This window comes from Phaseolus vulgaris, chromosome 8 (genome assembly GCF_000499845.2).
Source record: "Phaseolus vulgaris cultivar G19833 chromosome 8, P. vulgaris v2.0, whole genome shotgun sequence".
In the NCBI taxonomy this organism is placed as follows: Eukaryota; Viridiplantae; Streptophyta; class Magnoliopsida; order Fabales; family Fabaceae; genus Phaseolus; species Phaseolus vulgaris.
Window position 1 is genome coordinate 61,281,918 of NC_023752.2, and position 12,618 is coordinate 61,294,535.

The 12,618-nt window shown below is 32.5% G+C and overlaps 3 protein-coding genes across 4 annotated transcripts; 1 reads left to right on the forward strand and 2 right to left on the reverse strand.

Annotated features, from left to right (window-relative positions):
* The first annotated feature begins 2,143 nt into the window (after positions 1 to 2,143).
* On the forward strand, positions 2,144 to 4,053 carry LOC137824130 (disease resistance protein RPV1-like). Its single transcript, XM_068629591.1, has 3 exons — positions 2,144 to 2,693; positions 3,039 to 3,527; positions 3,707 to 4,053. The coding sequence occupies exons 1-3, from the start codon at positions 2,239 to 2,241 to the stop codon at positions 3,765 to 3,767; spliced, it is 1,005 nt and encodes a 334-aa protein (XP_068485692.1). The 5' UTR covers positions 2,144 to 2,238; the 3' UTR covers positions 3,768 to 4,053.
* Positions 4,054 to 4,423: 370 nt separating this feature from the next.
* On the reverse strand, positions 4,424 to 5,825 carry LOC137824132 (protein translation factor SUI1 homolog). Its single transcript, XM_068629594.1, has 2 exons — positions 5,686 to 5,825; positions 4,424 to 4,958 (listed from the first exon to the last, which is right to left on the reverse strand). The coding sequence occupies exon 2, from the start codon at positions 4,927 to 4,929 to the stop codon at positions 4,585 to 4,587; it is 345 nt and encodes a 114-aa protein (XP_068485695.1). The 5' UTR covers positions 4,930 to 4,958; positions 5,686 to 5,825; the 3' UTR covers positions 4,424 to 4,584.
* Positions 5,826 to 6,933: 1,108 nt separating this feature from the next.
* LOC137824131 (syntaxin-61-like) lies at positions 6,934 to 10,405 on the reverse strand. 2 transcript variants are annotated; one of them, XM_068629593.1, is made up of 7 exons: positions 10,226 to 10,405; positions 9,706 to 9,816; positions 8,885 to 9,002; positions 8,521 to 8,711; positions 7,898 to 7,988; positions 7,489 to 7,554; positions 6,934 to 7,343 (listed from the first exon to the last, which is right to left on the reverse strand). In XM_068629593.1, the coding sequence occupies exons 2-7, from the start codon at positions 9,768 to 9,770 to the stop codon at positions 7,233 to 7,235; spliced, it is 642 nt and encodes a 213-aa protein (XP_068485694.1). In that variant the 5' UTR covers positions 9,771 to 9,816; positions 10,226 to 10,405; the 3' UTR covers positions 6,934 to 7,232. The 2 variants fall into 2 exon arrangements, with proteins under 2 accessions (XP_068485694.1, XP_068485693.1); XM_068629592.1 differs by having other exon boundaries at positions 8,885 to 8,998; positions 10,226 to 10,402.
* Between the last annotated feature and the right edge of the window lie 2,213 nt (positions 10,406 to 12,618).

The following is a 12,618-nucleotide window of genomic DNA, read 5'->3' on the forward strand; positions in this document are numbered from 1 at the left end:
AGTAGTTAGTTGAAGTTGCACTATGCAGGATATCCTTTGAGTTCTAAAGTTTTGTATGTTAGACTATTTGATAAATGTATTGAATAAGTAAATTTTTACTATTATTAACAATTAAATAAAACCTTGTGAATTATATATACATCATCAATTAAAGAGATATTATATTAAAAAACAAAATGATTTCAATATGTATTTTTTAGAATAACTCTATCTTTTTGTATATGTTTAAAATCTATTTTTATAGACAGATTTGTTTAAACTAAATCTTGTGAATATTTTTTTAAAATATAGTGTGAATATCTCTTAATTTTTTTAAGAGAAATCATTTTAATAAATTGAAAATCTCAAGTACCTTGTTTTAGTATTATGTATTATCTGAAATGAAACGATTTTCAGATTATGTTTTGATTTGTTTTATTGATCCATATTTGTTTTAGTATTATGTGTTATCTAAAATGAAACGATTTTCAAATTATGTTTTGATTTGTTTTATTGATCCATATTGTAAATACTTTTCAATTAGTTTTTGAAACAAAAACAAATTGAAAAATTACAAATTCAAACTTTCTGTTTTGAGCATCTATCATAAAAAAAGTTGAAAATACTAAGCTATTGTAATAATTTAAACTTAACAAATTCAAGTATTAAAAGACAAATTCAAAAACATATATAAAGAAATTGAAGGTGAAGAACAAATTTAAGGCAAGCCAAGCAAGAAAAGTGACACTACTAATCGTGCTGAAAATGCAGGAGCTATAGTGAACATTTAATCTAGCTATTGGAGCGTCTAATCTATTGAGTTGAGTGTTAAACCATTGTAGTTATTCACAATGTGAAGTTATACCCTCGTGAGTTTTGTTTGTGCTCTCTTTGAAAATGTTCTTTGTTTTTTTCAGAGTTCTAGAAGGTTACAAAAGAAAATGTGTAATCAGCAGAGGTGACGTTGTAACATGAAGATGTGATTATACTCGTGGTAACCTGAAGTGATGAAAATATTGTTTAGGTAAACTGTTCAGAAAAGAGACAAAAGAAAGACCTCTCAAAAGTCGATGCTTAGACAAACCCAAATAAGAGCATAATCAAGTGTGTTGATAATTGGAAGCTATTAAACAATTGTTTAAGAGAATTAAATGTAATCCAAATTTAAGTGTTTGTGTTAATCCCTCATTACTCTTGCTGTTCCTCGTACTCTGTTATTTACTTTCCTCTTTTTGTTAAACGATATATTAAACAACCATTTAGATAGTCTGCCTAAACATATATGCTAAACTATCTAATTTATTCTTATTAGATAGTTTATTTTTATCAACTGCAGAAAAAAAAAAGTATCATACTAACCTTATTTTGTAGTCAAATTATCAATTTTTAATTTTAACTCATAAAGTTGTATTTTTTTCATTTATCCTTAAAAAGTTGAAGTCGTTAATAAACATTTTTGTTTATTTTGAGAATATCTGACATATTCTTTTCACATGCCTTTGTCAATTGCATCACACAGTATTACACTAATCACCCGAGAAGTCATCAACTTGATGGGATGATATTAATAATAATTAACTCCATTAACAACCTTTGGATCCATGTAGCAGAAACCATGTTTAATGGGCCCGTGCTGGTTATAATATTGGTCTTCAACCGAAGTTGGTACCCATCAATTCTTGTTAATGTATTTTATTTTGGCTAATGATATGTACCTATATGGATGTTAGGGCCCGAGTAATATTGATCCACGTTGATACACAATGGTTGCCTTGCCTTTAGCTGTCAAATTCTTCAAGTCTTTCTTTCTTCTCGCGTGTGTTCATCCGATTGACGGGTACCTGTGATTGCACTCCGACGCTCAAGTCATTGCTAATGTTTAGTTAGATTTCTTTGATCTTATGAAAAACGTACATTTACCCATTTCAGAAGTTCCTTTAGTAGGTTGACTTGGGTCTTGGCTGTGTGTGCCAAGTAACCGATTGCTAGAGACATGTTTAGTGGTCCGCTTCCTGATATTAAAGGAATGCTCTACTAAATGTCTTTGACTCTTTCAATGGAAGTGAGAACGGTCTATTTTTCACGTGTAACCATGTTTATTTATTTATTTAATGTGCACACCTCGATCGTCACCGGTACAATACATTCACCACCTATATATTTCAGAAAGAGAGTCAAGGAAATCATCATACATATGAGAGAGAGAGTTTCACCATGAACATCTAAGTTTGAGTGGTTGTTTCATTTGATTGTGCTGCTATGGCGCGTTATGATGTTTTTCTGTGCTTTAGAGGGGAAGACACGCGCCTCACCTTCACGGGTAACCTCTATGCTGCTTTGCAGCAGGCAAGATTGAGAACTTTCAGGGATGAGGGAGTGTTGAAGGGTGGCGACCTTGTATATTCCATCATTGAAGCTTTGGAAGCATCCAGGGTTGCCATCGTTGTTCTCTCCGAAAACTTTGCGTTTTCTAGGTGGTGCCTTGACGAACTTGTCAAGATCCTAGACTGCATGAAGACAAAGAACCAAATCGTTATTCCAATCTTTTACAACGTCGATCCGTCCGATGTAAGGAACCTGAGAGGTAGTTTTGCCGATGCCATGGTTGACCATGAACATAGGTTCGGAAAGAACTTTGACAAAATACGAAACTGGAGGTCAGCTTTGACTGAAGTGGCCAATTTGTCAGGATGGTGTTTGGGAAGAGGAAGCAGGTATATGTGACTATCATCAACTCTTTTGTTTTGATCATACTTTTTCAAACATGTTTAGATCAAACACAAAGGAACAATTCTTAATAGATATTCAATGCAGTTTGAACTTTTTAGAGATAAGAAATACAACACTTCTTGTTCCAATCCCACATAGTCATTTAAAAGCATATTCTATCGAGACTTTGTTGGACTTATCGTGCCATAAGCAGTTATGGGATCACTCATAACATATACTTTCACGCACGAGTTGGTAATCTCGACGTGAGAGAGTGTGTTGGACATTACACACGTCGAATAGAGATTAGGATATTTAACACTTCTATTCATGGACTTTTTCTTCTGTAGGTTCGGATATGAATATGAGTACATTGAAAGGATTGTGAGAGACTTGACCTTGAGGCTACCCCGCTATACTATTTTTCTGAGTTTTAGTGGAAAAGATACACGCTCCTTCTCGGGTTTTCTCTACAATGCTCTGAGCAGAAGTGGATACCATACCATCCTCAATGATGGGGACCAGAGTTCACAATCTACTGTTGGGGTTATTGAAAAATCAAAACTTTCAATCATTGTCTTTTCTGAAAACTATGCACGTTCTCCCTCCTGTCTTGATGAGCTTTTGAGGATCCTTGAGTGCAAGGAGATGAAAAAACAACTGGTTTGCCCCATCTTTTACAAATTGTTACCGTCTGATTTAAGGCATCAAAGAAATAGTTATGGTGAAGCCATGAGTGAACATGAAACTATGATGGGTAAGGACTCTGAGAAGGTGAAGAAATGGAGGTCAGCTTTGTTTGAAGTCGCCAACTTGAAAGGATGGTACATGAAAACAGGGTACAGTAATAATACTATTCTGTTACTTTTTCTTTGCTTATTTTCATGATTAAGGCTTTGGTTTTTGCAGTCCGTGTTTTGTTTTGTGGCAATTACTTTGTGCAGATATACTTTGATGAGTATCAGAATGAGAATGAAAATTGTATATGCATGAAGTAAAGGGCCTTCTACTTTCGTAGGTACGAATACGAATTTATTGAAAAAATCGTGGAATTGGCCAATAAAATTTCTCGGGTGTGAAGTTGAAGGAAGATTGGGGAAATTATCCATTGAATACATTGCATTGGAAGCCAGAACTGATCAAATAATTCAACAGATTGTTATTCATAGTGGTGGTGTTACAATCAACACTGAAGAAAATTGTCCTTCATGAATATCATACTCACATTCCTTATCTCTCTCTCAATATGGCAAATAGAGGTGTCTATGGACAATCTACTCCCATTAGTTCAATTGAATGTACTATAATTCATAGACTAAAACCCTATTTTCTCTTACTTTTTTAATGTATTAAAGATTCTCATCACTTTTGTTCTAGAAAGTTTGCAAAGGCACTCCGACAATCAAATTAATTCGAGTAAAAGGTGCATGTGAGTTGAGAGTAAAAAATTATCTTTGACAATGGGTCTCCTTTGGTATTTATACCTTTTGGATGAGCTCCCGTCTGTCATGGACCTGCTCGTGAGTCTAAGAGAAGGCCTAATCACGCCTTAATCATGATTTACCACTGACCTAGTTTGATTAGAGTTAATTGTAGATTTACTGTTGTGTTTGGATTAAGAAATCATTCGAATTTATGGAGAATCCGGTAGTACAACTTTCATTTTTTTTACTCTTTTGAAAGTGTTCATAAAAAGGTTGGGTGGATCACTTATCAAATTTATGATGCAATCCAATTAAAATAGTTTAAATCAAATTTATGCCATTATGATCATCCACCCTGGGATTTTCCTTCATACACAAAGAAAATGACCAAATACTCCAAACATCTTACTTATTTCATAAACAGTGTCATAGTTTAGCTGATTAGTACAAGGTAGTAAGTATTTATGGTTGCTCAAAAACCATGAATCTTGATCTGGTCCTTCCTAACAAGGCCAGCCTGAATGAGGAAGTGAGAAACGTTCTTGCGTTGATCACCTTGAAGTTGGATAATCTTTCCAAGCTCCTTGTCATGCACAACATTGCCATTGCAGCAGAACTCTTTCTTCAGGTCTTTCAGGATCTTCTCATAGCTGAACTCTTTCCTCAGCCCTTGCACTGTCGTCAAACTCTTCTTCCCATTCCTCTGTTGTATGCGGATATGCACATACTCCTTCGCCCCGGGGGCATCTCTATCTGTAGCCTCAGCAAATGGGTCGAAACTGTTACCTGTGATCTGAAAAATTCCCACTTCAACCATATATATTTACCTGCAAATTTAGCAACTACCTGCAACAAAAAATGTGCAAAACAAAGCATCAGCTACATGCATGCCAAAATATATCTCAATACAACAAATCTGAACATCACTACATCTTGTAATCATTATTAACATTAAACACCTCGCACCCTTTTCCTTCAAGCCATGCATATATACCAGAATCTGAAATATAAAGTGTCTTATCCGGTTTCTGAGCCCCGAGTAGACGGCAAGGTAAACGATCATACGGCCTCTCAGTCAAATGTAAAGGTAACAGTCCAGTTAATTAATTAGATTAATTTGGAATTAGTGAATAACTAAACATCATTAAGAATTATTGGACAAGACTCTCGTGATAGAGGTAATGACTTTTCTAGTTCTAAACCCACTAAACACTCCAGTATCCAAACTGACTTGAGCATTGAAGTGTCTTTGCAGGTATCTCACCTTTCGACATACTTGACAGCGAGCAAAGGGAGAAAAGACAGAAGAGAATCGGTAGGAGAGATTCTGTTTCAGATTGTAAGAACATAAAGATTAAAAGGTGTTTCGTATGCTACAGTGATCATGGGTTTCCTTAGTCAACTCTGGACACAAACTAGTTTAACATGTTATCCATGTACTAGGAAATTGTGTTCTATTTCCATGGTTTGTGAAAAGTCGTAGACTAGTGAATACATTAAACATGAAATCGAAATTTTAACTTTATCTAACGCAATATTTCAGACCATGGTTGTTGAGTTAGGAGAGACTAACCTGTGAGAAAGGAAGACTTGCAATGAAAGCAAAGCGAATTGAGAAGAATAGGTAGTGGTTTGTGATATATATAGTGGTGCGTGTGATTGTGTAGTGAAACTATTGCAGAACAAACACTTTTTTGCATCATGCAGAACAGCTTTTGTTGTATGAAATATTCTATAAATGTTTTTGCGTGTAGATGTTAAATATTGACTTTCATGCCTAAAAGTGCAACAAAAAATCTTAGCTCCAAGATTTTTTTTCAATATCTGCAACTAGTCTAACGGTTCTTGATAGCAGAATATAAGGTGCTTTTGGGTGGATGGAGAATCGTATTCTGGATGGGGTTAATAAGTGGTGGTAATTGAAGGCACAGAATCACAACATACTTTGTGTGGTAGAGAACAATGGAAAGAAGAATTTACCTTCAAATTGCATGCTTTGGAGATTCTGTTCCTTTTTCTGGTCTTATGCTTGGCTTGGTTTAGTGTTATAGATAAGATCTCAATTTGCATCATGTTGAAATATTTCATAGCCTTTTAGAAAGGAAAAAGAAAATTATTCTAGTCAAATTGATCATGTTGCAAAGGAATTTTTTTATCATTATGATATTTCTGGATTTTTTTACACTGAGTTATGCTTAAATTTTCTGCGGAGTGCGTTTGGTAGGTATATTTAAAACTTTCTGCTAAAGCATATTATTTAAATTTGAGGTATTTAAGTAAAAAATAATACTATCTAATGATATAAAATTTAAATTATAAACTATAAATTCTAAGTGATTGAAACTTGATATACTTATAAGGACATATTACAGTCACACATAAGTTCCACAAAATTAACTGATCAGATCAGTTTTTTTAAAAAAAGATCATGTTAGCTATAGGCTTATAAATAGATATTTTTTATGAAACTTAATTACAATATATTTCTTCAATCCTAATCTCTCAATTTTTGTGTAAGTTTCAGTATTTTTGTTTGGTTTCTACAAACCAAGACTGAACAGACATAGAATGGCAAATACAGAACAGCCTTCTTGGAGGACGTGTAAAGAAGCTGTCAAAAAATATCATAAGAGAATCATAAACTCTAAATTTTCATATTCATGAAGTTTATTTACTTCTCAAAAAGAAGCTTTTTCCTAATTTACTATTGATGTTCCTAATTTACTATAAACAACTCTTTTTTTTTCATAAAATAGCAAGTAAATAATGGGTTGATTTGTATAAAAATCTGTCATAAGCTGTCTCTATCTTGGTACAGGTATTAATTCAAAACACCATGCTGATGATTGCATGCTCGAGCATATCATCTTAAAAACGAATACAACTCATTTAAATCACATTAGCAGTCATACTGCAAGAAACCAAATCCTCTAGTAATATTTTCAAGCACATTGCTTCCCTTTTCATCATGATAAAAAATTTCACTGCCTTCAACAAACCAAAGAGGCTTCCACTTGATTTCTAAACATATTGGAAGTCCCAGTAATCTTGTAACTTCACAGAAGCTTTAGATCCTTTTTCATGTACAAACAAGAGCATTGACAGCTTTCGTCACAATGACTAGGTGAAGAATACCAAGATAAAGAGGAAAATGAACAGAGCCAGCAAACCCAGGATCATCATGATCTGGCCCTTTGCGCTAGCCTTTTTCATGACCATTGCTACTTTTTTCTGATATCACAAACAAAGAGAGACATTCAGTCAGCTTTCACATTCAACGTTTCCCCCTTCTGTTATTGCTAATTAATGACAGCAATCAGCCAGATAGATCATAAACATTTTAATGAGATAATGGAAATTAGAAACTGAAACTCACTTGGACAAAATCTAGACGATTAGATGTACTGTCCATCTCATTACCCAGTTCATCAACAATCTTCTCCTGAAATATCAAGGTTTGACAAATTTAGAATGAAATTTTTTCCACAAACAAAATAAGGAATTAGAACAGAGCTCTTATTGAAACACATAACTTAAGTGCAACACTGCTGTCTAGCTTCCAACTTTTGAAACAAAACAGTAAGAATAAAAGGGAAGCCCAGTGCATGACAGGACTCCCACCTATTGGGGTTTTGGGATGATAGAAATTTGCAGCCTTGACCCGGCAAGGGGAGAGAGGCTGCTTCTGGGATTTAAACCAGTGATCTCCAAGTCACATGGTACAAACCAGGACTAAGCAAAATGGTAAGATCAAGACAAAAAATCTTCTCAAATGCCAAATCTACCTGTGCAAGGAGCTCTTCGTGTATAGTAAGTCCAACACCTCCAATTCTTTGTATACTTACAGTAAGCTCGTCCAACTCCTCATCCTGTCTCCTATCAGCACCAATAGATAAAATATATGTAAAAAATAAAGTAGAAACCAGATGGTGATTGTTTTTCCAGACTCTTGAGCATTAATACCAGCCTTTATCTGTGTTAAGGCTACCTGAACAGTCTTTCCATTCCCCCATTTTCTTTTTCTTCCAAAGGAAAGAAAAAAGGAATCCATCATTTTAGTTATGATTTCTTGTTTGATAGTAATAGTAGATTCAAATAAAACTCAAATAATTAGCAACGATGAATTCACAAAACAGAAATTTATAATTACATGAGAAGCACAAGAAGCTTATGCTCATGTGTCCACACAATTTCATACAGAGGAGCCCACCTATGTCTCAAAAAGTACAGGGCAGGGGCGAGGGGCGGGCAACATAGGTCAATCAAAAATATAATTTTGCATGATATATCCACTAAAGAGGCTAGCAAAGGGTTTCATCTAGCAGTGCCCAAAATCAAATCAAATAAAAGCAGGGCAAAAGACAAATATTTAATTAAATGTCATATGAAAGAGGGAGAAAATAAGTACTTTATAAGAAGCATCTGCCTGTCCGATTCTGATTCCATGAAATCATCATTATCCTGGGTAGGATATTGGCCAGAGGCAGTTTGATGAGAATTAGGAAGCCTCATTAATTCCCTGTGCATCCCATTTAGACTAGCATTGTTTGTTATATTTGAGCGTTTTCCTGCTTCCACTGCTTTCTTTGCTGTGCTCACCTAATAATGAACTCCAATTATTCACCAGCACCATACAGATAAAAAGAGAGAGAGAATGCAATCTAATGTGAGCTACCAATAGAAAAATACCACACCAACAATTGTACATTATGGTGAGAAAAAAAATAAGAGTGGTCTCCTAACTCTTAATCAAGTTTAGTAGTTACAAACACCTGGCTACGAGCTTCACTGGTCCACCTCCTCCGGTTCTCAAGCTCCACTTCATCAATGCCATACAAAGAAGGATCTCTAGATGCCACAGATATCGCTTTGTCCAATTCATCTACCTTTCTATCAAAAAATCCGTATTTCAGCAGTTTGAATAGGTTGTTTGCAAAAAGAAACAATACTCTAAGATGTGTGACAAAGAGAGGCTAGAGTTAGATCTAGAAGAAACTTTCTATCTGTTTACTACTATGACTTTAACAACCAACAAAGATTGAAAATCAAAATATTTTCACCTCACTCCATTTTCACTCCCCTCCTTCCCCTTCCCTAGATAGCCAAAAGAGAAGAAGCAAACTCAAATTAGGGGAAAAGGGGAGAGGGTTAATGATGATTTTCTCTCCTTAATTATGCCTAAAGAATACAACGGGGAAGAAATAGAGTGAATTAAATAAAAATACATGAATATAATACACTTTATTATTAACTAATGAGCTTTGATACTAGCATTATAATTTAATAAACATGTTTACATAAATTTTGCATCATCACAATGATCACAGAAGCATTTTGGACGGTTCAGTGCAAATTCCTCATTTTCCTTCCTACACTAAAAATATCTGCAATCAAGAAAACAAAGATACTCCTTCCCACTGACCTAGATTGTACTATAATCCAAACATTCCTTGAATGTCTATTTGATAACACCCAAATCCCATGCCTACAAAAGATGGTAGTACCATGCTGGAAGAATGAATAAAACTCATTTAAAACAAAAATTTACAGAACAACTAACTTGTCACTGGTTCAAAATACACAATTGGTATACCTGCCAATCAATGCTTTCACAGCTAGTAAGAACTTCCTTTGAAAGATTGGATCGCTCGCCAGCATCAGCAGCTTTTTCCCATTGCCGAAAAGTAGATTGCAGCTTATCAATCTTACCATAAAATGAAAACTAATCAGCCAATAAATTACATAACATCCAAAATAGTTCATACAGCCATTAATAACATCCCAATTTTTATTTTCTGCTTCAGTTACACATACCACAGTTACAGATCGCAACAGGGTTTTCTTCAAAACTCCAAATTTGTAGACAAAAATAGCATACTCAGATCGATTACATGAGATATTAGAAGCAAAAATATCCCAATTAATAGTTTCAGCTGAGATTTTGGAGAAGAAGAATCACGTAAAATCCGGATCCACTTGTACTAGTAACAGAGAAATCAAGCAGAAATTTGAAGTAGAACGCATGATTTATGTCAAAATAAAAAGTGAAATTAATTTTCAAAATTGAACTTAAAACAAAATCTAGGTAATATGGGGGAAAAGAAAATGCTTACAGATTCTTGAATCTCCTCCTTCACAACATAGAATGGATCTTGAGCTGAAGGCATAGTGTATAGGTGTTTTCCAAATGCTTCACAAAAAAAACACACGAAATTGGGGTACAGTGACACACTCTGCTTCCTCTCCTCCCTCGTTTGCCAACTTCATGTGTTCTTCCTAAAAATATCTATATTGTACAAAATCTATTAAAAAATTGTTTTAAATAAATGCAATTAATTGGATTTTTCAAAGCTTTAATAGGATTTAATCAGTTAAAGAAAAATAAAAGACATTTTCTCAATAATAAAAATATAAATGTTCTTATAAGGTCGAGTTCCTTTTATAGTGACTCTTTTTGTCTTTTATTTCTGGTCTTCATGACTTTCAGTAGAGTGTCTCTGATTGGTTCTTTTTTGTCGAATGAGTGGAGGAAACTTGCAAAGACACTCCAACTATTAAGTTAGTTCGAGTACAATGTACAGATGTGTTGAAAGAGAAAAAACTACCCATGTTGGTTTGCTCAGGTATTTATACCTTTTGGATGGACCTCAATTGTCATGTGTCTTTCATAAGTCCAAAAAAGGATTCAATCGTACCTTAATCACGATTTACGATTAAACTGACTTAACTATGATTAACTATGAGTTTACACATGCTGTGTTTCAATTAAGAGAGTCTTCTCGACTTTTCGATCTTCTCGGCTATCCAGTAAAACATTTACTCCAGACTCAAGTGAAGCAATTTGAATGTCACATAAAGTCTGTGTAAAAAAAAAGTTATTTTTATCTTTAGTTAAATGTTCATCACGAACTACAAACGAATTATTTTGAGAAAAAAAATTGAAATATATAAGAAAAATTGAAGTTAGACGTTTGGTGACTAACGTATTGCATGATGATAACGTTTTAGATCTCAATTGCAAATCCGTTAACTAAATTCGTATTATTTTATATTAAGCAAATAGTATACTTTAAAATATTTTTAACTTGTTGTTTCTTTTTTCACAAAACTGCAATTTACTTATAAAGTCACGAGTATAATACATTTATTGATTTTATAATAACTATAAAAAAAATCATACTTTCTAATTAGTTTGTAAGAAAATTATCCTATTATTCTGTAGATATTAAACTAAAAATAATTAACATTTTTTATTTTTATTAGCTTTGGAGAAGTTGGGAAAAGAGTTTGAGGGCCTTTGCGATATGATAAGGGTAATTTTGAAAAACAAAATACTAATAAAAATAAAAAGGAATGCATTAGTAAAAAATATTGGTGTAAGTAGTATTTAGCATTCTATTTGTAATTGGACTGGAGATGATCCAGTTCCACCCAAGTAAAGAAGGCCCAAAATTATGAACATGCGCTTCTGTAATAATTTTTATGGATTAAATTTAATTTAATTATTTTTAAAATAATTAACTTATATTATTTTATATTATTAAAGTAGTATATCATTAATTTTTTTAAGTATTTAAAATAATTTTAATGTATTTAATTTTTAATTATATATAATAAAAATTTATTTCCTAAAAATCACTCATTCTTTAATTTATAATAAAAAATACCTTATAAAAACTTATTCGATTAAAAAAATTATAAAAACTTATTTTATTTAATTAATATAAAAAAAATATTATCTTGCACCTCTCCAATTTTAATTAACTATCAAAAATTAAAAATTACTCTTTTGATCTCTTTTTATTTATCTCTATTTTGAAAAACAATATATTATTTTCATCGGTCTGTTAATAATTTTAATTACACATTTTCTTACTGTTAGATAAAGAAAGAATTAGGTAAAATAATAATATTTTGTTAATTTTATTTACGCACTATTGTTAGAATAAAAAAAAACTAATTTTTAATTTCTCAGTCACAGATGTAATTAAATGGATGTAAAGTTTTATCAAATTACTATTATGTTAAGATGATAGTTAATACATTTTACTATATTAATCAATTGTATCATCCTATTTATCATATTTTTCAGAATTATGACATAATTAATTATTGGATGCAAAGATAATTTTATTTTTAATATTTTGTTAGCGTAGTATGTTTCATATTTAAATGAGGAGTTGAGTTAGAAATTAATATTATATTTTAAATACTTTTCTTCTATTATTATTATTATTATTATTATTATTATTATTATTATTATTATTATTATTATTGTCGTTGTTGTTATTGTTAGAACCTTTGCTACCACTTTCACTAAGTTATTATCATCATTATATTTTTGTTGTTGTCACTATCATTATTCACCTTCATTAAAGCACTTACTACTCTATTATCACCATTACCATTAATCTCATCGCTCATGTTGTTGTCATTGGTATTATCATTATTATTATATATAACAACACATGTTACTATCATCCACATTATCATATCATCATTGCAA